Source organism: Staurois parvus, unplaced genomic scaffold, assembly GCF_062004578.1.
Source record: "Staurois parvus isolate SC_StPar_1 unplaced genomic scaffold, SC_StPar_1.0 ptg000730l, whole genome shotgun sequence".
In the NCBI taxonomy this organism is placed as follows: Eukaryota; Metazoa; Chordata; class Amphibia; order Anura; family Ranidae; genus Staurois; species Staurois parvus.
Genome location: NW_028318526.1, coordinates 645,283 through 672,883, shown reverse-complemented (window position 1 = coordinate 672,883; position 27,601 = coordinate 645,283). Strand labels below are relative to the sequence as shown.

At 44.1% G+C, this 27,601-nt stretch overlaps 1 protein-coding gene across 1 annotated transcript in view; it reads right to left on the bottom strand.

Annotated features, from left to right (window-relative positions):
• EHD1 (EH domain containing 1) overlaps positions 1-26,545 on the bottom strand; it is a 54,661-nt gene extending 28,116 nt beyond the window's left edge. Inside the window, exons 1-2 of the mRNA XM_089653962.1 lie at positions 25,946-26,545; positions 2,704-2,801 (exon numbers count right to left, since the gene is read on the bottom strand). Coding sequence (XP_089510088.1) covers positions 2,704-2,801; positions 25,946-26,349 — 502 coding nt within the window. The 5' untranslated portion in view covers positions 26,350-26,545. The remainder of the gene's footprint in view (positions 1-2,703; positions 2,802-25,945) is intronic.
• Positions 26,546-27,601: the final 1,056 nt, after the last annotated feature.

Genomic DNA, 27,601 nt, shown 5'->3' with positions numbered 1-27,601 from the left:
AGTATTTTAACTGTACAAAGGCAGAACTGATTTTTCAGGCATAATAAAATGGTCAAAAAAGTCCTGTGTATACATGCAAACAGTTCTTGACATCACTGCCTAATAGGCACGTTGGTCAAGGCAGACGGGATTAGAGGATAAAACCTTTCCTTAGCGAGCATGGATTCTCCAACCTCTAGTGCCGGCCGCCACCTCTGACAAATTCACATATCTGCTCCCAACAAGTACATGAATCTGTCGCAAGCCCCGCCATTTATGGTGCAGAGGTGTGGTAATTCTACAACACACTTTATGAATTCCATCGTATATATTTTATGACAGCAGGGCACCTGGGGCTTGACAGCTCTTAACCTGAAAGTGTTCGGAGCAGTTCTGGATTCACGCTACAGAGGGCGGAATGTTAAATATATTTGCAATTTGTTTTGTTTCAATTGTGAGCTTGTTTTACGCTTTTCAATCCCATGACAATAATGGAAAATGCCATGGAAAGGGTTAAACCCCTAGACTGAGCGCAATGATTCTCAAATTCAAAGTAACAAAAAAGGTGGATCTTTCACATTTAGGCCCTTGTTTTTCCAGGCTTGGCAGTTTTGCTTCCCAACACCAGAGCAAAGAAGTGAATCTGCTGGTATGTGCTCTCTCCACGCTGGCCAATTTAATCATTTAAAAGTGGTCACAAATACTGATGCACTGAAAATTTAAGTGTTTCTAAAGCCAAAAGATTTAGATAAAGTAGGACTGGTAAAAATCCCTGTTGGGTTTTTATTACCGTTGTTGTCCCTACTGGGATACTCACTCTCGGTCTTTAGGACAGAATATAAGGATGTCACAGTTGTTCCCAAAAAAGAAAGTAAAAGGAAATTTTCCACTGAGGATATACAGCAGCTCTGAAAGAGAGGGTTTCCCTTCACTTTGTGGTAAAGGAAATAAGGTGAAGTCTCCCTAAAGCGTAACAAAAAATAAAGCTAACTAAACTTATAACCATGATAATAGGTGAGATCTTGCAAGCTACTATGGTGTCAAAAATGGTGTTTTGACAAATATAAAGGTGCAGTGATATACACTGATTAAATTATAACAGCAGATCGCCTACACATCACACATACCCATACTAATGTGTCATATTAAGCCAAAATAGAATAGAATAGTGTCGCATTCCACAGTGTATAATAATTACAAAACAAATTTGGCAAAAACAATAACAGTAATCCAAACTTAAAGTGTCCAAAACCAGTATCAATATTCCAAGATTAAGTGTCCATATATGATCCGTGATTTCACAGTCTTTCCAGTGATGTGGACAAAAATGACTTGTGCTCAATTCACCACTATTGCGTATTTGTACCAACCATGCGTGCACCTCAACCAGCTGTGCTCTCACCTGGTAGATCTGACCAAACCGTTAAGTCAGGTCATAAATAGCTTGTGTCCCTTTTGTTTGGACTTAGACGGGATAGGCTAATTAATCTTCAGATTTAGGGATCCCCTCACTTCCTTAAGACTCTTCTTCCATTGGTACATATGCCAGGTATTGCACTCACATGTAAATGCTGATGAAATCACTTTAAAAACGAATCCACAGTGTATGCTAGCATTAAGTTCAGTATACTTACTGTGTGGCTCCTGTCTCCTTAAGCGTCGTGACATCAGAGCCCCTCCCCTGATATTGTTTTTGGCAAATTTCTTTTGTAATTATATATTATACACTTGATTACTTGTCGGTGAAGCGCAACACTATATTTATTTTAAACCTATAACCATGTTGTTGAGAACAGCACCCTAACACACAAGTACAATAGATGCCAAAGGATCTACACTGTAGGGTACCACAACACACACTGCAGAGTGTTAAAAGAAAAAGGTGCTGCTTCTATTTGTACTTCATTGCAGAGGGTTGGGTGCTCATTCTAGATTAATGGTCTACGTTAAAGCGGAGTTCCAGTTGGGGAAAAAACTACAAAAACTGTAGCTGCTGACTTTTAAAATACAGACAGACACTCACCTGTTCCTCGGTCCAGCAGTGTCCTCCCCATGACTGGTTTCACCAGCCATCTTCTCTCCCTGGCGCCGGCATCTTCAGTGTGGGCACCTGGCTGTGACCGCTTGTGGCTTCACAGCCAGGTGGCCACTGCGCATACGTGAGTAGCGCTGCGCTTTCTGGAGGGAGTGGGGGAGAACTACTTCCGCTTCCGATCGCCTCAGGCGATCACACCGGAAGTTGGAACCTGTCAAATTCAGATACCTGCCCCTCCGCTCCCTAAAGGTGCCAATCTTAATGGGGAGCGGGTGAGGAAGCCTTATAGCGGAACTTCCCCTTTTGGGTGGAGCTCCGCTTTAACGTACAGCACCTCAACAGAATGGCATAGTGTGAAGAGGCCTTAATCATAATGCGGTCTGGGCAGGCTAAAGACATGTAGTCAAGGCAGCAAACAAACTGGCACACTGATGATAAAAAACAGCAACCAAGAAAGGGAAAGACAAAGAAAGAAGCCAGCAAAGTGACAGACTTTAAGTAATTTCATGCATATTGCTGACAAGATCCCCATAAAATCTGCAGTAACGTTGATGGAAAATGAGAAAGTATTGGTACTTGTAAGCATGAATCGTATGAAGTGAGTGGCGACAAGCTTTAAACATAATCAAAAGAACTGTACACATGTAAACCTCTGACAAAATATCTAACCATCAGGCATTGTCACATACCTCGGCTGATTCGCTGCTTCTCCCCAGACAATATGCCTGGCGTGTCTATGATGCTAATGCTCTCTAGGACAGGATTTGGCAGTTGTGCACACATGAACCTAGTAAATGAAAAAAGGAAACATTAAACTACTACAAATTAATAAAAATAAACATTCATCATAAACGACTTAGCACACTGAACAAGTAATTTCCTCATTTTTGATAGAGTAAGGGGGGCTATAACCTGAGATTTTTTTGGCAATCTGTATCCCATTGGGGAGGTTAACCTTAATTTCCTGTCCCAGGAAGTGAGAGAAATTCATGCAAAACTAAAGTGTTTTTAAAGCTTTGTTTTTTTAGCAGCCCCGATCCTCCTTCCCGGGTTCCCTGCCAGCCCTCCTGGCTCCTCCTCTTCATCCAGTAACACCCCACCCCCAGGGGGAGCCGCTTCCTGTGGGGGTGCTTGTGCGGGCTCGCTGCCTGCATCTATAGACACTGACTGTGCTGACTGTGGGGCATGACCCTGCCCCGCCCCCTCATCACATAGTTTGATAGACAGCAATGTAAGTCAGTGGCTCCCGCAGCTATTGATCTGCCCTGTATAGAGGGGCAGAACCAGAAGTTCCCGTTAAGGAGATTCACCTTCTTTATTTGTCCTGTCTACTGTTATCATTGAAAGTGAAAGTAAAAGAAAATCCCTAATTATGGGTTATCCCCAGAAAAGCAAGAGGGGAAATCTTCCAATAGGGACACTAGTTTTGGGGACCTAGGGGTCCCCAAGGAATTCCCTTAATTTGCAGAGATTTCCTCTTACTGTTTGTGGGACAGGAAATGAAAGGAAATCTCCCCAATGGGACACGTGGCAAAAACATTTGACGGGTTATACTGTAACCCTGCCCTAATCTATCCAAAATGGGAAATAAGAAAAAGTTTTGCCTATAGTTCTAGTTCTGGAAGTGCAATTATTTTAGTAAACAAACTGCTAAATACCTTTTCTCATCAGCAGTTAGAACAGTCTTGTGACTTCAGCACAGCACTGGTTAAAGCTTGTAGGAACAGTTTTCTTCATGCTCTAGGAAGATGCAAAACCCCTGACCCTCTGTCTGGATAGTGCTGATTGACCCTGTGCTGATCACATGCACTCTCCTAAGAAAAAAAAAAAGAAAAAAAAAACCTCTCTAGCAATACACACTAAACTGAGCATCTGTCAGCTTTTATTGCTGTCTGTGCTCCTAGTAGGGAAATTAACCCTCGTTATTTGTCCCATTTACATTCATCAGAAATGGAGGCAAAAAAAAAACAAAAACAAAATTTTGGAATGACAACAGAACAGTAATAGAGGGGAAAACTTCTAATGGGGACACTAGCTTTGGTGACCCAGGATGTCCCCTCTATGGGACACAGAAAAGAAAAAAGAAACCCTACATGGGTTAGGTTATAAAACCTCCCTTACTGTATCTAAAATGTAAAACAAAAAGTTTTGCCTATAATTCTACTTTGATATTTCCTAGCAAAGGAGTTTGAGAACTGGGAAGAGAAGGGATAAAGGTGCAGTGGTGAAAGGGCATGGTGAGAACAGGAATGGTTGACAGCAAGGCTTGACAAATTTGCTTTGACTCTAGGAGCCAGCTAACAAACGTTAGATCTTTTTTTTTTTTAGCGTAAGGTGGGTTGCCAGCGCCCAGGGCAAGGTAAATTTTGGGCGACAAGCTTCATGCGATGCAATTTGCCGCTTGACAATCACAGCAAAAAATGCCCCACGTTTTAGGTGTCACTGAAAATATTGGCCCCTGAACTTGTGTTTTGCTATCACAAGACTCTCAGGTGTGAATAGAGCTGCCCTGGTTCACACATGTGACTCTGCATGCTTTTTTACACTCACAGATTCATATTGTAGACAATAGGAGGCAGTGTGTGAACCCAGAAGCCAGGACACAATTTCCAGTCACTATGGTGACCTGGCGCCTGGGATTTGTCAAGCCCTGGTTGAGAGCATGGAGGTGCAATGTAGAGTGCGTGGGGGAGGGTTGGGGGTATTGAGGGCAAGGGGATGAAGTTGATTATGTGGATAAGATGGTGTTGGGAGTGGGAGGCATGGTGGGGGTTCTGGCGGTAACAGCAGGAGGTGCAAATACAATGGTGGGAACAAAGGGTGAGGGGTGTGCAGGAATTACGTAAGAGTTTGGAAAGGGTGGATCTTTTACAGACAAGCGATGAGTACAGCATTTGGAGGGATGTCTCTCATTTGCTTGAAAACTGTAAAGTGACCACACAGGGTCGCCAGACCTCATAGTGCATATCTGGTGGGGTGGCTTCGGGAGTAGGCTGTAGTGGGGCTCAGGAGTAGGCAGCTTCTAATGTGCTACTTTCAGCCTCCTACAGCTTCCCTTCCTCCGGGCAAGTAGCCAGAAGGAGTGTTAGATTTCCTGGGACTAGCAGGGGCAGAGCAAGGATACTGGGAAGAGGGCTGTGGAGGACGGGTGGAAACAAAGACAACCCCAGAAGATTGGAGAAAGTGATTGAACAGGGGATTTTACAGTAATTTTCTATCCAATCCAATTGGGCAATAGAGAGGACCAGAAAGGAGGGGGAGAACTCACTACTGGACACAGCAACTCCCAGTGGCGAAATTAAAATCAGAATTAGGCATTATTTCCAGTGGAAAATGAAACCATTCTAAGAAAACTAAACTCTAAGGCATTATTAAGGGTATAGTACCCAATTATGGTCTAGTTTAGGGTGTACACAGAAACATAAAAAAAAAAAAAAAAGACATGGCATGGGAAATATGGAGGCTGTCATTCCTGACCTCTTTACCTGAAAATGCTCCTTGCCTGGATGCCATGCTGAAGCTTCAAGTTAAGAGATGATGGAATTCTGACCGCTTTTCTCTGGCTTTTATTTGCAGCATATTTGTTCCAGGTGTGTAAATACTGAAGCCAGGCACAGGCAGGCAGGCAATAACCATTTAGAGAAGGCGGCCAGAAATGTAATTTAAAATGAGTTTCTATCACACACAATTAATCACAGGAGACCCACGATTGAAAGCTACGTATGGTATGGTGCAAGTTACACTGTGTGTGAATGACTGTCTAAAATCAGGTACAGTTAGGTCCATATATATTTGGACACAGGCACAATTTTAGTATTTTTTCCAGTATTTACCAAAACATGTTCAAGCTATAGTTATATAATGGATATGGGCTGAAAGTGCACACTCTCAGGTTTAATTTGAGGGTATGTACATCCAAATTGGAGGAAGGGTTTAGAAATTACAGCTCTTAAGAGTAGCCATCCCCCCTTTTTCAAGGGACCGAAAGTAATTGGACAACTGAATCAAAAGCGGTTTCATGGCCAGGTGTGGGCTACTCCTTTGTTAATCCTTCATCAATTAAGCAGGTAAAAGGTCTGGAGTTGATTCTAATGCAGGCTATAGACGGGCCGTTTATCGGCCAAATTGTAGGCTGATAAACGAAAAATCGGCCGAATTGTTGGCCGATAAACAAAAAATTGTCCAATGAAGTTACCGATGCTGCCACCAATGTCCACGAAAAACGGCTGTTTTTCGTGGATTTTTAAGCATGACCGATAAAAATAAATGAGTAGATCCGCGAAAAACTGCCGACGGGCTGGCCCCACGAATGGCATGAATATCGGCCGATTTTTCGTGCGGACGAAAATTTGGCCGATAAACGACCCGTCTATGGCCTGCATCAGTGTGGTAGTTGCATTTGGAATCTATTGCTGTGAACCTACATCATGCGTTCAAAGGAGTTGCTCTCCATGCAAGTGAAACAGGCCATTGTAAAGATTAAAAAACAAAACGAATCCATGAGAGATAAAGCAGCAACATTAGGAGTGGCCAAATCAACAGTTTGGTACCTTCTGAGGAAAGAAGAACACACTGGTGAGCTCAGCAACATAAAAAGGCATGGATGTCCATGGAAGACAACAGTGGGGGATGATAGCAGGATCCTCTCTATGGGACAGAAACCCATTCACAACATCCAGACACGTGAAGGACACTCTCCAGGAGGTGGGCGTATCATTGATTCAATTGTCCAATTAATTTTGGTTCCTTGGAAAAAGGGGGGGGGGGGGGTGGCTAATGTTAAAAACTGTAATTCCTAAACCCTTCCTCCAATTTGGATGTACATACCATCAAATTAAACCTGGGAGTGTGCACTTTCAGCCCATATCCATTATTATATAACTATAGCTTGAATATGTTTTGGTAAAGACCTTAAAAAAAACTAAAATTGTGCCTGTGTCCAAATATATTATGGACCTAACTGTACTTAGATAAAGTATTTTCAAGTTGAACCTCTTCATGTGTGTAAATACATACATACTATATGCCAAGGGCCTCAGTGAGTGTGAATAGGATCTGCATCAATGCGAACTCTACATGTGCTACAAGATGACAGCTGTTCATTCCAGTGTGCACAAGACGTTTAGACAGCTGTACCCAAACACACTGCACTGGGTTTCACCTGTTGCTCACTTGAATACCAAGTGAAAAAAAAAAAAAGTATGCTGCAAGTATTGTAACTGAAAAAAAAAAACAGTCCATAATGGGGGGAAAAGAGAGTTTAAAGTGCTACTAAACCCACAACAGTAAAATCAGTGTATACATGCAGTAAAGCATGCTGGTCATACTCACTGTGGAACCTAAGGGGTTAATCCTCTGCATTGTGTAAAAACACTATTTGATCCTGACTTCTCTGATCCTCCCCTTCTTCCAGTGTCCCCCTCTTATCTCCTGATAAGACATATCATATGGAGTCACTTTGAACATGCTCAGTTTGGTATTTCTAAAGGTTTTTTTTTTTCTTTGGAGAGTGCATGTGACCAGCACAGGGCCAATCAGCACTGTCCAGGCAGAGGTCAGGGGTTCTGCATCCTCCTAGAGCAGAAAGAAAACTCCTCCTACAAGCTTTATCCAGTGCTCTGCTGGACGCTGATAGAAGTCACAAGATTGCTCTAACTGGTGGAAAAGCCAAGGATCCTAGTTCAGGAGCAAATTGTGGCAAGATTTGGGATCCTCAACTTTCCCATGATTGATGTCATCCTCGCCTAGACAAACCAATCCAAAGCCAGGGTGTAAGGTGGGCGTTTTTTTTTTTTCTTGACCTTACAATTAGTGGTGCACTGAAATTAAAATTCTGGACCAAAACCGAAAATTCAGAATGCACTTAGCCGAAAACTGAAATGGACAGGTTTTTAAAAAAATATATATTTTTATATATAAAAATTGTATTATATTTGACTTTTTAATATCATGAATTTAAATGAACATGAATTAAAAAAATAAAATCCAGTAATGTAAAATAAGTTACTGAAAGTAACAAATTGGATAGAAAATAAAATTAAATATATATAAAATTAAAAAACCTTAAATAGAGGCAATTTTGCATTGAAGTCAATGGGAAGCAATTTTTCATAGAAGTCCATTATTATCGGCACCTTTTTTTTGTTTTTCTCCATCAGCAAAACGCTGACAACCCTATTTTTGGCAGCAGATATATCGGTGCATCACTACTTACAGTATACAGGGGTGTGGAAATTTAAAAAAAACACTACTTGTCCAGGGACTAAATCTGTGCCCCAATCTAACTTGTCCCTCATGACAATCTACTTGTCCAGATAAAAATAATAAACACATTTGAACCAAAACTGTATTTAAATCAGAGGTGACATTAGGAATGTCTGGGGCTTTTAAAAACAAAAAGGGGCTTTATGGCGACTTAAACGTTTAATATTTTTAACATTGTGCTGTTTATCTCCCTCCCTGCCTGTCTCCAGCATCTTACCCGAGACTAGCGGGGAGGGGAGAGACCTTGCAGTGTAATGAGGGAAAGGGTGGGTCAGGGCTGATCCTTTATCCCTTCCTGTGCCAGAGGCGTTTTTGCATTTTTTGATCAAGATTAAAAAATCATTTTAGGCCTGAAGATTACATAAAACCCCCAAACATTATATATTTTCTGAAAGCAGAGACCCTAAAGAATAAAATAGTGGTAGTTCCAATTTTTTATGTCGCATGATATTACCTCAAAATTTCAGTAAAAAATACAAGTAAGTTAATTTTAGGGCACAAAAAAGCAATAAAATACCCTATTTTTTGGTAAAATATAAAAGACTAGGCTGCACCGAGTAAAGAGATACCCAATGTGTCAAACCTTAAATTTGTGCACGTTCATGAAATGGCGACGAACTTCAGCACCCTATATTTTCTACAGGTCGACACTTTTAAAGCTTCTTATAGGTCATCAGTTTAGCATTACAGAGGAGGTCTGGTGCTAGAATTATTGCTCTCATTCTGACGTGTGTGGCGATATGTGACGTGTATCGCAATCAACGTTTTCATGTGTAGGTGCCCCAGCGTGCGCTTTCACGTTTGTACATGCATATATGTGGGAGTGGCCTCAATTTTTTTTTAGGGGGGGGGGGGTTTGAATAGTATTGTGCTTGAGTGTAACTTTCATTTTTTACAATAAAAAGACATTTTTCATTTTTCTTTCATCACGTGAGGATTTTTGGTGACAGGTTCTCTTTAGGCTCCATGCACTCTGGACATTTTAATAATGCTGGTAACGTTAGCTGTGTAAAGTTGGTTTTTCAGCATTTTTGTATTAGCATTTAACTGCGTTTTGCCACATTTTTCAGCATTAGAGCGTTTTTACAGCTAAAAAACTCCTCTAGAAACCCACTAGTTCTCGGTTTTTATTCCAGCCAAAAAACCTTGATTACAGTCTGTGTGTGCATGGACACATAGGATAACATGCTGGGGAGTATACTGGCTGTAGAAAAAAAAAAAAGTCAAAAGCCAAAAACAGCCACTGTAAAAACATCCAGTCTGCATGAGGACTTATTGACAATTACATTCTTTCCATGCTTCCATGGCAGGGAATCTCTCAATGGGGACACGGAAGTGACATCATAACGTCTCTTCTGTGTCAGGACAAGAAGGGGAGGGGAGCAGGCGTGTCCGCTCTCCTCCCTCCCCTCTAGCAGACGGTGATGAGCCTATCCCAGGCCTGCAGATGGACAAGTGCAGCCCGTGAGACCTCATGGGGTGGGGGGTGGCACTCTGTGGAAGCAATCGGGCGGCAGCGCTACCGCCCAAATGCTTCCCCCTGACAGGTGAGCCTGCTGCTTGCCCGCAGGGCTAAAAGGTAGAAAAACACAAAAAAAAAAAAACTACCTGCTCGACGCCCGGAACTACATGTCCTGGGCGTCGGGCGATAGGAATCAAACATTCCTGCAGTATAGTATTTAAGTGCTGTGGACCGTAAGGTCCAATTTAAAGGACTCAATATATTCTTTGGATAGAAATACTTGCAATTTGATCTTCAAGATGGAGTGTGCTACAACAGTCATTATTGGCCCTGGTCCCTACTGGTGATTCACACATATTTCTCTAGGGTGGGGGCAGCAGAGGAAAACCAGCTAAGGGTAAAGGGAAAAGCAGAGGCCAATGCATAGGGTAATCTGGAAGAAATATGTTGTACTTTTTAAAAAGCAAATGTACCATCCTTCCATATTTGCATTTTCACGTTCAGCAAAAGCAAACAGATTTTAAGATGCCACTGTATTCAGATCAGGCACATTGCAACTAGCCACAGTTTTAACTATGAACACGAAGGTGAGGGGAATTCAATTACTAAAAAAAAAAAAAAAAAAAAAAAAAAAGATATCAGTCGTGGGAGGGGTGTTGCGTTTATTGTTTCAGACATGAAATGAACATAAGATTTTAAGGCTACATTTACAAGGACAACAAGCGCAGGTGCATATGATAGCTACAGGATCCTGCTGATTCCTACAGATGTTTCAGCCACGTGTGAGCATCTAATTACTGCTGCAGGGCCCTCTACACTTCAATGAGAGGTCAGTGGTGGCCACAGCTTTTCGTGGCTGTCCACCCATCCACAGATTACCTGCAGCGATTGCTGCTGGAAGAACACAATACACCAGCACCAATAAAGTCTCACTCTCCCAGCTTCTCTTGTATAGATCTAAACCTGCATGCTAAATTCGTAACTACTGTGTGTTATCTGTGGTTAAAATGGTCAGTCTAGCAGCCTCACACAATCCGGCACAATCGTTACCATTTTTTTTTCTTACACAAAGATAAACCAACTCTGGGACTGTCTGTAGGGAACACAGTTGTCTCTCCAGCCCCCCCCCACCTGGTAAACAGGAACACTTGGTCCCTGTTTAGTAATAAAAACTGTGACATGCAGACATCTGACCATACCCTAGTCTAATGTCTATGGCCAGCTTTAGTCCAGTTTACTGCTGTTAGTATATTACACAAACAATGGCTCATTCAAGTTCACATTGTAAAGAATTTAAGGGCATTCCCAGAAATAAAACCCATGACTCAGAGAGCAGAACACAGTGTGACAGCAACGCTGGAGATCCCCAAATTCTGCCTTCTCTTAAAACTGCAGACGGTCAAATCTGCTAGTACAGTCAGCTAAACAGAACAGGGCAACTGTGTAATTTAGCGGTCTTTGTATGTCAGCAAATATTCTATAGTAAACATGCTTGCAGCACAACCATAGAAAGAACAAACCAAATAAAAGTAACTGATGACAAAGTTACATTATATATAACCTGTATTAAATATAACATGGCGAGAAAAAGTGACAAAATAAAACAGCAGCACGTTTATGAAGCATCTGCAAGAACTTTTGAATGCATTGAAAACTTTAGTGTATTTTAAAGGATGAGTTCACCTTTCGTAACATGTTACACTCATATTCAGGGTGCAACATGTTACAAAAGGACCAGCATTCTTTCCCCCCGATCCTCCGTTATGAGAGCAAGGGGGGATCTTCTTCCCCCACTAGCGGTCACAATTTAGGCCCCTTTAACACGGATGTTCTGATTGGGTTCGTCTATCTGTTTTTTTTAGGTGGGCCCAACTGGAACCTCTATAGAGCAGAGTGCGTCAACTGACATGTCTCCATTTACACTCACCTACATCCATCTGATCCGCCAATAAGAGACCGAGATCAGTTTCCCTTTTGTCCAGCAGGTGGGATCAGATGGTAGTCGGGCGTAAACGGACAGGTGATCTGTTTACATCCAACCACACAAGTGGAGCAGACACGGACCTGTCATCTGCCTGCTCAGCAGGGGATAAGCAGACAGATCCCTTGCTGAGAAAACTGATCGCAACCGCAGTCTGCTGTGTGTGAAAGGAAGACAAAAAAAAAAATCCCTCCATCTACTACTCAGGGAATGCTGTGGCTGGCAGATATGGGTCTGTATTATCTAGTATCACTGACCAGGAGTATGCTATAATTCACTTTGATTCAAACTACAGTCAGTCTTACACATGGCTGCTTTGCACAATGGGGCTGTAATAAAAACAGAGTAAGCAATTTAAAAGAATGACATACCACTCTACCCCTCCCAAAAACTTTTTTTTTTTTTTTTTTTTTAAACGCTGAAAAATGTGTCCATACAGTTCCTGCTTTACTCACGTAAGGATATCCTGAAGACAGGTTTGAAAGAAAAACATTTTTCAGCCAGACAGGCAATGATAATACAAATAGTTCAATCACAGTCAAAATAGGGAAGTTTATGATTGCCCAAAGACATTTTGGAACGCTCAAAAAATTTAATCGGACAAAACCATGTGCATCAATGTTAAAAGAAAAAAAAAATAAAAATTATATTATAATATATATTATATACCCCTCCACACCCACACACACACACACACACACACAAGTGCGGATTGGCCCTTTAAGTGATATTCCGGTCAAGAATAAAAAAAAAAAAAAAGCAACTCTTTCAAGCAGTTAATGCTTACTGCATATCCTTCAAATATATGAACTCTTTCCAGATAGTCTTGCGTCTATCAGTATCCTATCAATGTTCTACCCTGAAGTTCAGGACTCCTATTTAAACTTTACAGTACAGCTTAGCTGAGTTCAATTACCACCACTGACATATCTGAACTTTTTTTTTTCAAACACCAAACGCTTGTAAACGCAGTTAACCGCGTTTAGAAGCGTTTAACTGTTCCGTGTCCAGATGCTGTTCAGAGCCTTTTTTCATCATCAGAAATGCATGCAAAGTGTTTTCCATGTATTCAAATGGACCCGGTACACCAGCGCAGTCAGTTCCAGGTTTCGCGTGAAGGAAAAAAATTATAGAACGTGCCGCATTATGCCCATGATGGGATCCATAGTGAATACAACCAGAAAAGACATCAGCACATACTGATCCCTCGGCTTCTGCTCTCTGTTTCTCGCAAAATGTCTGAAATAGTTAATTTTTTTTACTATTTTTCAGTGCATTCGGGAAGGTCTTCTGAGGTTATCTTTTAAAAACACTTCTAAACACAAACGCACATAAACCCGTATGCAAACTCGGCTAAACTGACGTTTTTTAAACCTACGTTTTCTAGCACTCAGTTTCCATCGCTCAGAAAAGTTTTCCAAACGCCCCGTGTACATGAGCTCTTAGAAGTCAAACAGTTTTATCTGCACTGTTGAAAGGCTGCAGTCCTGAGAATTAAAAACTTGTGAAGGTAACAAAGGTGCACAAAGCTGCAATGCACATCTCATTTAGGCCCTGTTCACAAATTAGAGTATCATGGAATCACAGGCAAAATCTTGTGATTCCACATCATGCTAAAATCGTGGCAAAAAACACAATGCGTGTTCAGGTGCCAGTCAAAATGAACGACAACCCAAATGCCATTAGCAGGCGCATGTTTTGTGGCACATTTTGTCACTTTGAAAATGCACCAAAACATGCAATGTTCCATGCCTGAAGAGGTTCTAGGACTTCTTCAGCATGTTTGTCACACATAGGGCAGCCCATTCAAACAAATGAGCTGCCCTATGTGCAACCCACAGAAACATTTAAAAATCGTGCAACAGAAAATCTAAGTGGTAATGCACATTTCCACTACATGAAGTGTGAATAGGGCCTTGGAGTGGGTTCACACCCGAGTTTGTGTTTTGACTTTTTTTTTGTGCGTTTTAGTAACAATGAGCCCTACAAGAGCTTCTACAGGACAGAATCACATATTTGTGCAATTTTCAGAAGCTCAAAAAGAAGTCTACACAACCAAACCTGCTTGAAAAGAATATGAGTGAGCGACAGGAACCTCATGGCCTATCAGGGCAGCCTCATCAATGCACATCAGTGAAGGAGAAACATTACCTGTTTGCAAAATGTTATAACAGAAACAAAGAAACCTTATTTTTTTTCAAATATTTTGCTCTTTTTTTGTTTATAGCGCAAACAGTAAAACACCCAGTGGCAAGTAAATACCACCAAAAGAAAGCTCTATTTGTGAGAAAAAAAAATTCATATGGGTACAATGTTGCATGAGCGCGCAATTGTCAAAGTGCGGCAGCGCTGAAAGCTGAAAATTGGCCTGGTAAGGAAGGGGGTATAAGTGCCCGGTAGGTAAGTGGTTAAAATAATGGGATTTTTCATGTTCAGCATTTTGTAGCTTCAAGGTACAAAACAGTCAAGTGTGGATGAGGCCTTACAGTGGTGAACAAGACACCGAAATAAGGAGGGCAAAAATCAGTTCTGTGCACTAAGAAGCACTTATGGCAGCTAAAAAATGTATTGTAAAGCCTGCCTACTGAATAGTTACATGCCCTTACCTGTTGATCCTCCTTGTATTGCACTTAACCAACAGCTAGAGAGACCATACACAGAGTCCCTTGTGGAGAACTTTTGTTAAAAAGCTGGGATATCTTTATGTGTGATCTGTGACAAAGTTCACCTTACCGGCCCAAATGCCAGTGAACAGTTTAATTATTATTATTATACAGGATTTATATAGTGCCAACAGTTTGCTCAGCACTTTATATAAAAAGGGAAACAATACAGCAACGATACAGTTCAATACAAGAGGGTGAGGAGGGCCCTGCTCCTTGGAGCTTACAATCTAAGAGGGAGGGGCTGGTGGTACAAAAGGTTTATTACCTTTTGTACCACCAGCCCCTCCCTCTTAGATTGTAAGCAAAGAGGGGATGGGGGATGAACTGATAGGAGGAATACAAGATTCCGTTATTAGCCGAAGGTGGGACAGGCTTCCCTGAAGAGATCGCCTAAAAGTGGGCAGAGCAGGCGATAGTCGGATAGATTGGGGAAGAGAGTTCCAGAGGATGGGGGAGGCTCTGGAGAAGTCCTGGAGACAAGCATGGGAGGAGGAGACAAGGGAGCCAAAGAGCAGGAGGTCGTAGGAGGAGAGGAGAGGACGGTTTAGATGATATTTGGAGACAAGACTGATGATGTAATTTGGGGCAGAGTTATAAATCGCTTTATATGTTATTGTTAATGAATTTTATTCGTTGGGCAATGGGAAGCCAGTGGAGGGATTGGCAGATATGGAACGGTTAGTAAGGTGCAGGAGTCTGGCAGCAGCATTCATGATAGACTGAAGATCGGATAGCCTGCGATTAGGTAGGCCAATGAGGAGGGAGTTACAATAGTCAAGGCAAGAGATAACAAGGGAGTGAATAAGTTGCTTAGTGGTTAAGAACGGGCATATCTTGGAGATGTTGCGGAGGTGAAGTCTACAAGATTTGGGCAATGATTGGATTTGGGGCTGAAAGGACAGATCAGAGTCCAGGACTACACCTAGTACCCTGGCATGAGCGGAGGGACTGATGGTTGTATTATTGATCTTGATGGAGAAGTCAGGGGAGGGGGCACAGGCTGGAGGGAATACTAAGAGCTCCATTTTGAAAAGATTGCGTTTGAGGAAGTGGAGTGACATCCATGCCGATATGTCACTTAGTAGGTTAGTAATGCGAGGAGACTGAAGGGGTGAGGTGAGGGGTAGAAAGATAGATTTGTGTGTCATCAGCGTAGAGATGGTACTTAAAGCTATGGGAGTTTATCAAGTGACCAAGGGAGGAAGTCTAAATGGAGAAGAGAAGGGGTCCAAGGACAGAACCTTGAGGGACCCTTACAGAAAGAGGAAGTGGAGAGGAGGAGACAGAGTTATAGGTAACGCTGAAAGAGCGTTGCGATAGGTAGGAGGAGAACCAGGAGAGAGCAGAGTCTCGGTGGCCAAGAGAGTGGAGTTTTTTTTAAGGAGGAGGGGATGGTCAACAGTATCAAAAGACACAGAGTGGACAAATAGTAAGAGTATGGAGTAGTGGCCATTGGTTTTAGCAGTTAGTAAATCATTAGTGAGTTTTAGTAGGTCAGTTTCAGTGGAGTGGGGTGAGCAAAATCCAGACTGTAAAGGTTAAGAAGATAGTTGTCAGCGAGGTAGGAGCTCAGGCAATTGTAGACTAAGCGTTCTAAGAGTTTAGAGGTAAAACGGGAGCAGGAAGATGGGTCTTAAGTTGTTCAGGTTGGTGGGGTCCAGCGAGAGATTTTAAGTATGGGAGTGATGTGTGCATGCTTTAGAGGGGAGGGGAAGGCACTGTTAGAGAGGGAGAGATTGAAGATGTGAGTGAATAAGCATAGGACAGAAGAAGAGGGTGACCGTAGTAGTTGAGCGGGGAGAGGATCCAGGGAGAATGTGGTGAGACAGGCTTCTGAGAAAACCTTAGTGACCTCTTCAGTAGCAGCAATCTCAAAAGAGGAAAGTGTTGAGGAAGGTTTAGTATAAGGTATGCAAAGAGGGATAGAGGTCTGTGTAGCGGAGATGCCCCTACGAATTGCATCAATCTTGTTTTTGAAATGATTTACAATCTCGTAAGCAGTGAGTGAGTTACTGGGTGGAGGTGGAGAAAGTAGAGTTAAAAAGTAGAGAAGAGACGACGAGGACTGGATGACAAGGTATTAATAAGAGTGACAAAGTAGGCTTGTTTGGCAGCATGGAGGGAGGAATTGTATGTTAAGAAAGCAGATTTATATAGGCTGAATGCTTGCTGAGATTTGGTTTTACACCACAATTGCTCCAGTGTCTATTAAGATTTCTGGTGTCGTCAGTCTGCCATGGTTGTAACGGTCGGGGCCTGATGCTTTGTGTTGTTAGAGGAGCAAGTGAGTCTAATGTGGATGAAAACGAACTGTTGTAGACAGCAGTGGCCAGGTCAGGGAAGAGATTCTGTCATAGAGGCAGTCAGTTGCAGAGTAGAAAAGAGAAGGGTTTAAGTTGTGAAGGTTTCTGCAGGTAATGGTTTGCTGCTTGAAGAGATAAGTGTTTGAAGACAGAACACTGTGAACGTGATGAGATTGTGATCAGAGAGAGAGGAAAGGGGGTGCATGTGAGGTTGTAGGGAGTGTAAAGATGGGAGAAAACAAGGTCTAATGTATTCCCATCAGAGTGAGTGGAGGACTGTATCCATTGTGTTAAGACAAAAGAGGTTAGGTTGAAGAGTTGGGATGTAGCCGGGTTGTTCACATTAATGGGGATGCTAAAATCTCCCAAGAATGATATTGGGTATTTCAGAGGACAGAAAGTAGGGTAGCCAGGCAGAGAAATCATCAAGAAAGCGGGACACTGGTCCAGGAGGCTGGTAGATCACTGTAATCCTCAGAGAAATGGGAGAAAACAGCCGAATGCAGAGTCTCGAAAGAAGAGAAGGATAGAGAGGGAGGGTTAGGGAGGACTTGAAAGGTGCTAAGCGTGGATAGAAGCAAACCAACTCCACCTCCTTTCCGACCACTGGGTCTGGTTGAGTGGGTCCAGAGAAAGCCTCCATAGGAAAGTGCTACGGGAGAAGAAGAATCTGATGCTCGAAGCCAGGTTTCTGGAATTGCTAGTAGGTTAAGAGAGTGGGAGACAAAAAGGCCATGGACAGAGGTGAGCTTATTACAGACAGAGCGGACAACCCAGAGCACACATGAAAAAGGGAGGGTGTTTTTTTTTAGGAGCATTAGGATCGAGATTAAATTAAGCGGATTGCGGCTATTCCCAGAAAAGGAGGGTGCCTGGTGTGGGGCTGAGATACTGGAGGACCAAGGTTTGGGGAGATATCCCCAGGAGGTTAGAAGGAGGGTGAGGAAAGTAAGATGGATGTATACGAGTGCACATGCCTTCCTTTCCTGGTGTTTGGGTCAGCAGGTGAGTAAAGTATTATAAGGAGGTGATGAGAGCAGTAGTAGGGAGATGGTAGAAGTGAGGGTGATATGTATAAACTTTGGGGTGGAGCAGACGGGTAAAGAAAGGAGATTTTGAGAGCAGAGGATAGTAATATGAAAAGGAGGAGTATAGGGGGCATTTTAAAAGGTAGGAGTGGGAATCAAACTTGTAGGAGATGTTTCCCAGGGTGTTTGCTTGCAGTCCATCCAAAGAAAAGTAGAGTTCTTTGTTGCATCTTCCTGCTGTTTGAGTTATCCTGCTGTGTTCAACTGCTGTTTTGCACTCCAGCAGAAAATGCACTCACGCAGGACAATGCCCCCCATCTGCGACTGTACCCCCTCTGTCTGTGAGCTCCCCCATAAACTGGTCTAAATTTATAGGGTGATCAAATGAGCAACTTTTCTCTGCCCCAATTAGAAACTGATAAGGATCACATGAATTTGGGGGGGGGGGGTTTGATCAAAACCAGACCATATACAGACACAGGCCAAAGTCATAAAAGATTGATTCTCTGGTCACAGAAAGGCAAAAGGAGGTGAGAATCAATCAACACAGACAAAAAGATATACGACCAATTATCCTGAGTTTTGCAAAAAGTCAGTGCATAGCAGGTACACAGTTTAAGGTGGAGATCGCATGTTTCATCCTTGAAGTGTGTCAGGAAAGGCCAAAAATTGCCACTAAGAGAGTTAATGGATATCTGTGAATTGAATACTTGGATTATATATTCACAAGGTCAATTGCTGACCTTACAGACAAATGGTTCAGCATACATTATATTGCCAAAAGTATTGGGACGCCTGCCTTTACACGCACATGTAATGTAATGGCATCCCGGTCTTAGTCCGTAGGGTTCAATATTGAGTTGGCCCACCCTTTGCAGCTATAACAGCTTCAACTCTTCTAGGAAGGCTGTCCACAAGGTTTAGGAGTGTGTCTATGGGAATGTTTGACCATTCTTCCAGAAGTGCATTTGTGAGGTCAGGCACTGATGTCAGACGAGAAGGCCTGGCTCGCAGTCAACACTCCAATCCATCCCAAAGGTGTTCTATCGGGTTGAGGTCAGGACACTATGCAGGCCAATCAAGTTCCTCCACCCCAAAACTCGCTCATCCATGTCTTTATGGACCTTCCTTTGTGCACTGGTGCGCAGTCATGTTGGAACAGGAAGGGGCCATCCCCAAACTGTTCCCACAAAGTTGGGAGCATGAAATTGTCCAAAATGTTTTGGTATGCTGATGCATTAAGGAGGTCCCTACACTGAAACTAAGGGGCCAAGCCCAACCACTGAAAAACAATCCCACACCATAATCCCCTCTCCACTAAATTTTACACATGGCACAATGAGGTCAGGCAAGTACCATTCTCCTGGCAACTGCCAAACCCAGACACAACCATCAGATTGCTAGACAGAGAAGCGTGATTGGTCACTCCAGAGAACACATCTCCACTGCTCTAGAGTCCAGTGGTGGCATGCTTTATACCACTGCACCCAACGCTTTCCATTGCACTTGGTAATGTAAGGCTTGAATGCAGCTGCTCGGCCATGGAAACCTATTCCATGAAGCTCTCTATGCACTGTTATTGTGCTAATCTGAAGGCCACACCAAGTTTGGAGGCCTTTAGTAATTGACTCTGCAGACAGTTGACGACTTCTGCGCACTTCAGCATGCACTAACCCTGCTCTATCATTTTACGTGGTCTACTACTTTGTGGCTGAGTTGCTGCTGTTGCCTGTTGCTTACACTTTGTTATAATACCACTAACAGTTGACCGTGGAATATTGAGTAACAAGGAATTGTCACGGATGGAATAATTGCACAGGTGGCAACCACGCCTGAATTCACTGAGCTCCTGAGAGCGACCCATTCTTTCACAAATGTTTGAAGAAGCAATCTGCATGCCTAGGTGCTTGATTTTATACACCTGTGGCCATGAAGATGACGAACACCTGAATCCAATGATTTGGAGGGGTGTCCCAATACTTTTGGCAAAATAGTGTATGTCACTCCAGTTGCTGCAGAATTACAATACTGAAACCTCACAATATATATTTTATAGAATGCCACAGATAGGTAGATCTTATAAGTCATAAGACCTGACCTATCTCAGTGATCCCAGAGTAACTAATACTGACAAGTACAATGTTCAGTATTTGTGAATACTCAGATGAGGAATCACTGCCCTGACTGAGCACCGATCACAGCGGTCTGCCCAATTCTATTTGTTCTAGGAATGGGAAGTTCCTGTGTCACTGCTAAAACTGCTGTATGGCACACAGTTTATGCAGCGCTCACGGCAATTGCATGTATTCGTAAGGGTATAGTTCGATTGGGCCTATTTAAAGTGATAACAACGCTGAAGTTAGGCTTTAAAGCAGTATTAAACCTAAAAGCAAACATTTATTATATTGCAGCTTACCAATTCTTAGATGGGATACTCGCATTCCTTTTCTTGTTTAGGATTTCTTCTATTTGTTATCTGGTGAACCAGCCAGGAAGTCTTGTTTTTCAGAAGCACAAGCTCTCCAGCAGAATGTATCAGTTTACATATATAAGACAATCCATTTAACACTGGCAGGAATGATTAAAATGACCATCTTAAACCAAATTTATCCTGACATTTTAAAGCACATACTTTAAAAGCCACACTAAGGTTAGGTTCACACAAAGCAGGTTGTGGTTGGTGACTTTTTCCGGCACATTTTGCAGTGCGTTATGTTTTTCACATGCGTTTTTGATGCGTTGTGTTTTTGGGATGTGTTAATGTTGCTGGGGCAGGTGTCTTGTCATGCAGGAAAATGCGTCAAATTCCACTGAAATCTATGGAGCCAAAAACGCAACATGCTGCATGTAAAAAAGTCTCTGCACTTTTCCAAAAGAAAGTGGATTGTAGTGCGTTTCTGCAAACATATTGAAAAACAAATAGGTGTTAACCTAGCCAAGGCGGAGTGCTCATACCTTAAAGTAGAACTTGCCTCCATAGTTTCTTGTACTGGGAAAATCCCAGGTGTGACTTTTATTAGGACAACTACTACAACTCAAATCATAATTTTAAGACTGAAGGCAAGATAGCCGAGTGATGATTTTGCAGCAGTGTTCCCAATATAGTACATAAATGTAACAGATTTCACTCCATTCCCCAAACAATGCAGTCTTCAAGTGTCACTAAAGGCAAAAATTGTGTTTTTGTAGTTTTGGATAAAGTGGAGAAGGAGTAGAGCTCTTGTCAGGTTTTATTGCAGTCTGTGTGCCCACTAGGGAGATATGCCAGCAGCCACAGATTTATACCAGGGACCCCAGCTACAAGGACCACAGAGCATGGCTGGAGACTGGCTGCATACATTTAATTTGTTATAGGTACTTTTAAAGCAGGCACTTTTCCTCCCACCGACACAGACGACTGGGCACTATTCCTTCCACCAACACAGACGGCGGGGCACTATTCCTTCCACCGACACAGACGGGGCACTATTCCTCCTACCGACACGGACGACGGGGCACTATTCCTCCCACTGACACCAACGATTGGGCCATATTCCTCCAAATGACACCAACAATGGGCCACTATCAATTTACTGTCATTTAGGAGGGCCACAGTCCAGCCCTCCTAAATGACAGTAAACTGGCCCTTCATTTTAGAAAGCATGGAGACCCCTGGTCTAGATCACCAGGTGAAAATAGAAAGAAAGCCTAAAGAAGAAAATGAATGCAGCCACCTTATCTAGGAAATGGGAAGCTGCAATAGAATAAACGTTTGCGTTTAATGTAGGTTCAGGCGCCCTAGTGTTTGATATACACTGCTACAGTTTTAGGACAGGTGCACTCAAAGGCCCCTTGCACATGTTACTGATGTTTGAACATCAGCATTTCTGGACGTAATTTCAGACATTTGTTTTGCTCTTATTCACGTCCACAATATATTCCTATGCAGAATCCATTCATATTTATGCTCATATGCAAGCAAATTAGTGCCGGGAACACAGATTTGTCTATTTTTTTTTTTATTTATTTACTCATGAATACACAGCGCTCGTTTACATGCCAGTGTGTATAGGCACATTGTAAACAATGCACTACATTTTAGATCAGAAAATAAAAATGCTGTACTGAGCTTTTTCAAGCTGCAGTGTGCAAAAGGCCCGAAAGGAACCGGTCATAACTGAAATTATGTAGGAATCTGAATATCCACTCCCGCACTCTCACTTGCAATTTCTGTTCATCATATTTAGCTCTGGTTTGCCTGATTTGCTGTGGTTCAAAAGGTCAATCTATGCCATTAAATGTGCCATAAAAAAAGCAGATAACTGAGACAAATACAATACAGGCCAAGTATGTATTAGTGAATTGAAAGATAGTATAAAATTGTATTCAGAAGTAAAGCCAGCCATACATGGATTGAAATTCGGCAGCTTCAGCAAGGACTGGCCAAGTTTCAATCCATGTATGGCCATTGTGGTTGAACAGACGTTGACCTACCGATCCATTTCTGTTCAACCACTGTTGGCAAAACAGCCACTTGATCAGTGCTGCCTGCTATAGCCGATCTGTGTATTTTGACAGCGGGGAAGTCTCTCTGCTGTCAGAATACAATGACAGAGTGGGGAGGATTCCCCCATCCACCTGGAATGTGTGGATGGGAGAATTGGGTCAGTTTTTTTCCCATACAATGTTATGGCTGAATGAAAAACAAAACAAAAACAGACCCATGTATGGTCAGCTTAAAGCAGTAGTAAACACCATTTGTTAACTTGTATCTAAAGGTAAGCTTATAATAAAGCTTACCTGTAGGAACATCTCCTTAAAGCGGTAGTAAACTGCAGGTTAAAAAAAAAAAAAAAACCCCTTCAAAGAAATGTCATAACGTACTAGTATGCATCACACACTAGCACATTGTGAAAGAACTGCCTCAAAACTAAGCCATCTAGTGGTGCGCTGTCACTGCTGTTACCGATGTTGAGGCTTCCATCTTCCTCGGTTTTGCTTCTGGGTTTGCGAGCTCCGGCCGTTTGACTGGCCGAGCCGCGATGACATCACTCCCACTGGAGTCCCAAATCACGGCACAGTACTCTGAAGGAGCAACACAGGTATTCCATCCCTTCAGAGCGCATGCACAGTCTCTAAAAAACAGCAAATATCTCCTAAATGGTGCACGTTTAAGAGATAATCATTTTACCTACTGATAAGCTTTATTATAAGCCAAAATGTAGATAAAAGTTAAAAAAGAAGTTTACTACCACTATAACGTGCAACATTTCAGAGGTATTCACTACTTCTGCAACAGGTGACATCACCGGGGCATTCGCACTGAGCTCTGGAGGGACGGTATGCCCAGCAAACCAGGGTGAAGATGAAAGCCCCGTCAGGGGTGAGTTCCTCATAATATGCCATTATGCCATGCATGCTAGCACTTTGTGCTCATAATTTGCAAGGAAAGGATTTTTTTTTTTAAACTGCCTTTACCATCGCTTAAACGCTGTTCAGACCTTTATAGCCTGTGCGTAGGCCGCCTACTCACTTTAAAATTGTGCCGCATGAGCATATTGCTGATGTATGGGGGTGCCATTAAGAATGAATGGCACCCTCATGCATCTGCTAAAGATCAGAATGTTTCTCTGGTGTGTCCCGGACACGCTATGTTAACCTATCCTCAGCCCCCGGTCACATCAAGCCCGACTTTGAAATCGTGAGACTTACAGTGAAGTTGCACGATTTAAAAATCAGGTGAACCGCCAATTTCAGGCGCGATTTGCAAGGCATCTGACACAGGGCACAATTCACCAAGCGATATCTTACCGCATACGAGTATGCGATAGGATACCGCATAGCATTAAAAAAAAAAAAAAAAAGGGTTTGAATTCCCCAGAAAAACACCACTAAAATACCGCATGAGTTATTATATCAAGTCATGCCGTATTTTAGTAGTGAAAACCATGTGTTAATGTTTCAGCTGTCAGAGGGGTTCCCCACTGACAGCTGAATGTAAAAGAAAATTGCCGGCAATAAAATAAAAAAAACGGCGTGGGGTTCCTCCTCCCATCCATACCAAGCCCTTTGGGTATGGTTTGGATTTTTTAGGGGTGTGCCCATGCCAAAATTGAAGAGAAAAAAAAAAAAGCATGGAATCCCCTCCAAAAATCCATTACAAGCCCGTATCTAAGCATGCAGGTCAGGAAAGGAGGGGTGACGAGGTTCCCTTCAAAATTCAAACCAGACCCGAAGAGCTTGGTATGGATGGGAGGAGGGACCCCACGCTGCATGACTTGATAAAATAACTCATGTGGTATTTTAGTAGCGTTTTTTAGTGAATTAAAACTTATTTTAAAAAATGCTATGCGGTATCCTAACACATACTCGGATGAGGTAAAATACCGCTTACAGAGGTCTTTGCAGAATCGCACCAAAACTAGTTCATGTACTACTTTAGAAATCGGTGAGGCTCTGACCAAGTCGGAACCGCACCGTTATGACCGCTCCAATTGTGGACAACAGGGTGCGACTTGGAATACAATTTGCAAGTCACATGCCATGCAAATCGCATGCCAAATTGTACCCGATGTGACCGGGGTGTCAAGGTGGCTGTGCATGTACAAGGGGATGTGATCAATCTAGGTATGTGCGAGTTCAAACAAGTGATTCATCATTGAGTAAAATATCAAACACATACAGGATCACAACTAATTAGAAATGATCTATGAAAAAAAGATACATTTCATTGATTTAGGTTATGATCGGTTGTCTGACATCCACATGCAGATATTCATTTGATCGATCGGAAATTATACAATTCCACCACAGCCAATCGACTTGTCAGATCTGAAATCAATCAGATGGAGGTTTGTGAATTATATTTCTTCTTGATCATCTGAGCGGCAGTTGCTGATCATATGGATACCTGTGTGGTCACCTCAATTGTGAGAGGTCAGGCAGGTGACTCTCCAATACAAACGGGGGTAAGGAAGGGGGCCAATCATAACCAGAGTGACAAGACCATTGGTTAGAAGAGAATAAGAGAGCAATCTGCTATAGCCCTTGTGGAGGTCAGACACTGGTAGGGAATGCTGAGACCTCTAGTGCCTCAGTAATAGGGAATGCTGAGACCTCTAGTGCCTCAGTAATAGGGAATGCTGAGACCTCTAGTGCCTCAGTAATAGGGAATGCTGAGACCTCTAGTGCCTCAGTAATAGGGAATGCTGAGACCTCTAGTGCCTCAGTAATAGGGAATGCTGAGACCTCTAGTGCCTCAGTAATAGGGAATGCTGAGACCTCTAGTGCCTCAGTAATAGGGAATGCTGAGACCTCTAGTGCCTCAGTAATAGGGAATGCTGAGACCTCTAGTGCCTCAGTAATAGGGAATGCTGAGACCTCTAGTGCCTCAGTAATAGGGAATGCTGAGACTTGTATGTGTGTGTCTGGGGACCACTACATATATATGAGAGAATGATGAGCCTTGTAGTCCCGCATGCCGTGATACTGTACCGAATGCTGGCAGTTGCAGTCCCCCCAGCGCAGTGACCCTCTACCGAATGCTGGCAGTTGCAGTCCCCCCAGCGCAGTGACCCTCTACCGAATGCTGGCAGTTGCAGTCCCCCCAGCGCAGTGACCCTCTACCGAATGCTGGCAGTTGCAGTCCCCCCAGCGCAGTGACCCTCTACCGAATGCTGGCAGTTGCAGTCCCCCCAGCGCAGTGACCCTCTACCGAATGCTGGCAGTTGCAGTCCCCCCATGCTGGGAGTTGCAGTCCCCAGCGCAGTGACCCTCTACGAAATGCTGGGAGTTGCAGTCCCCAGCGCAGTGACCCTCTACGAAATGCTGGGAGTTGCAGTCCCCAGCGCAGTGACCCTCTACGAAATGCTGGGAGTTGCAGTCCCCAGCGCAGTGACCCTCTACGAAATGCTGGGAGTTGCAGTCCCCAGTGCAGTGACCCTCTACGAAATGCTGGGAGTTGCAGTCCCCAGCGCAGTGACCCTCTACGAAATGCTGGGAGCTGTAGTCCCCCCACACAGTGATACTCTGTGGAATGCTGGGAGTTGTAGTCCCCCCACACAGTGATACTCTGTGGAATGCTGGGAGTTGTAGTCCCCTCACACAGTGATACTCTGTGGAATGCTGGGAGTTGTAGTCCCCCCACACAGTGATACTCTGTGGAATGCTGGGAGTTGTAGTCCCCAGCGCAGTGATACTCTGTGGAATGCTGGGCCCTGTAGTGCCCCGGCCCCTCCCCCACACTGACCTGTTGAGGAAGGCGTTCCCGAAGGCGCTGAGCTTCCTGAAGGGTTTCTTGGGGTCGACGACCAGCGCGTTCCCGGGCAGGACCCCCTCTACAGGGCCGTGCATGACTGCGATGAAGGAGTCTGTAGTGGGCTCGGGCCCGATCCTCATGCCGGGGAAGTCTTGCTCCATGAGGTGTCGGATGAAGGTGGTCTTCCCCGTACTGTACTGGCCCACCAGCAGCACCATGGGCTTGTTGTGAAAGTCGGCATCCTCCAGGGCCGGGGAGTGGAAGTCATGGAAGCGGTAGGTCTCCTCCAGAGGAAGCAGCTTCTGCTGATAGAGTTTGCGGAGGCCGTCGGCCACCGTCTGGAAGAGTTCGGGCTCCTTTTTCCTGCGGGCGTCTTTACTAACCCAGCTGAACATGGCTGCGCACACCGGGCGGACGAACGGCTCTCTCTAACGGACCCGGCTCTGGGCTCAGGGGGCGGGGCAGGGAGTGGGTTGGGCGTGGCGCGGGAGAGGGATGCGTGTGCGCGTGGGGGGCACCTCGGGAGCGCGCCTCGGCGGAGTGAGGGGTGCGGTGTGGTACAGAGGGGAGAGCGGCGTTCTAATGAGCTCCTTCACAGAGTTCAGTCAGTGTGAGTCAATGATTGTAGCTGAGCCATAGACGTCAGCAGGGAGGAGAGGGGGCCACCCAACAACTTCCTCAGCCATGACATCATGGGGAGGATTCCCCACCCTGACTCACGGTGACACGTGGGGGAGAAGTCACTGAAAGTCAGAGTCAGACGCCTCTGTACGCAGGAAGTGTGACGTCATACCAGTCTGTATCATGACAGGTCATGACTGGGACCTTCTACAGACCACTACTCTCATCATCATGTATATCGGGAGAGTACCGCCGGCCGGGGGATTTTACCAGGGAATGAACTCCACCCTGCCCATCAAAAATGAAACTTCATATCCCTAACACTAGTTCTGAATAAGAAAAAAAAAAAAACTAACGGAGTCAGTGGTGAGAAGGGGTTCCGGGGTCAGTGGTGACAAGGGGTTCAGGGGCCAGTGGTGACAAGAGGTTCAGGGGTCAGTGGTGACAAGGGGTTCAGGGGCCAGTGGTGACAAGGGGTTCAGGGGCCAGTGGTGACAATGTGTTCAGGGGCCAGTGGTGACAAGGGGTTCAGGGGTCAGTGGTGACAAGGGGTTCCGAGGTCAGTGGTGACAAGGAGTTCAGGGGCCAGTAGTGACAAGGGGTTCTGGGCCAGTGGTGACAAGGGGTTCCGGGGCCAGTGGGGACAAGGGGTTCAGGGGCCAGTGGTGACAGTGGGTTCTGGGGTCAGTGGTGACAAGGGGTTCCGGGGTCAGTGGTGACAATGGGTTCAGGGGCCAGTGGTGACAAGGGGTTCCGGGGTCAGTGGTGACAATGGGTTCAGGGGCCAGTGGTGAAAAGGGGTCCCGGGGTCAGTGGTGACAATGGGTTCCGGGGTCAGTGGTGACAATGGGTTCAGGGGCCAGTAGTGACAAGGGGTTCCGGGGTCAGTGGGGACAATGTGTTCAGGGGCCAGTGGTGACAATGTGTTCAGGGGCCAGTGGTGACAAGGGGTTCAGGGGTCAGTGGTGACAAGGGGTTCCGAGGTCAGTGGTGACAAGGAGTTCAGGGGCCAGTAGTGACAAGGGG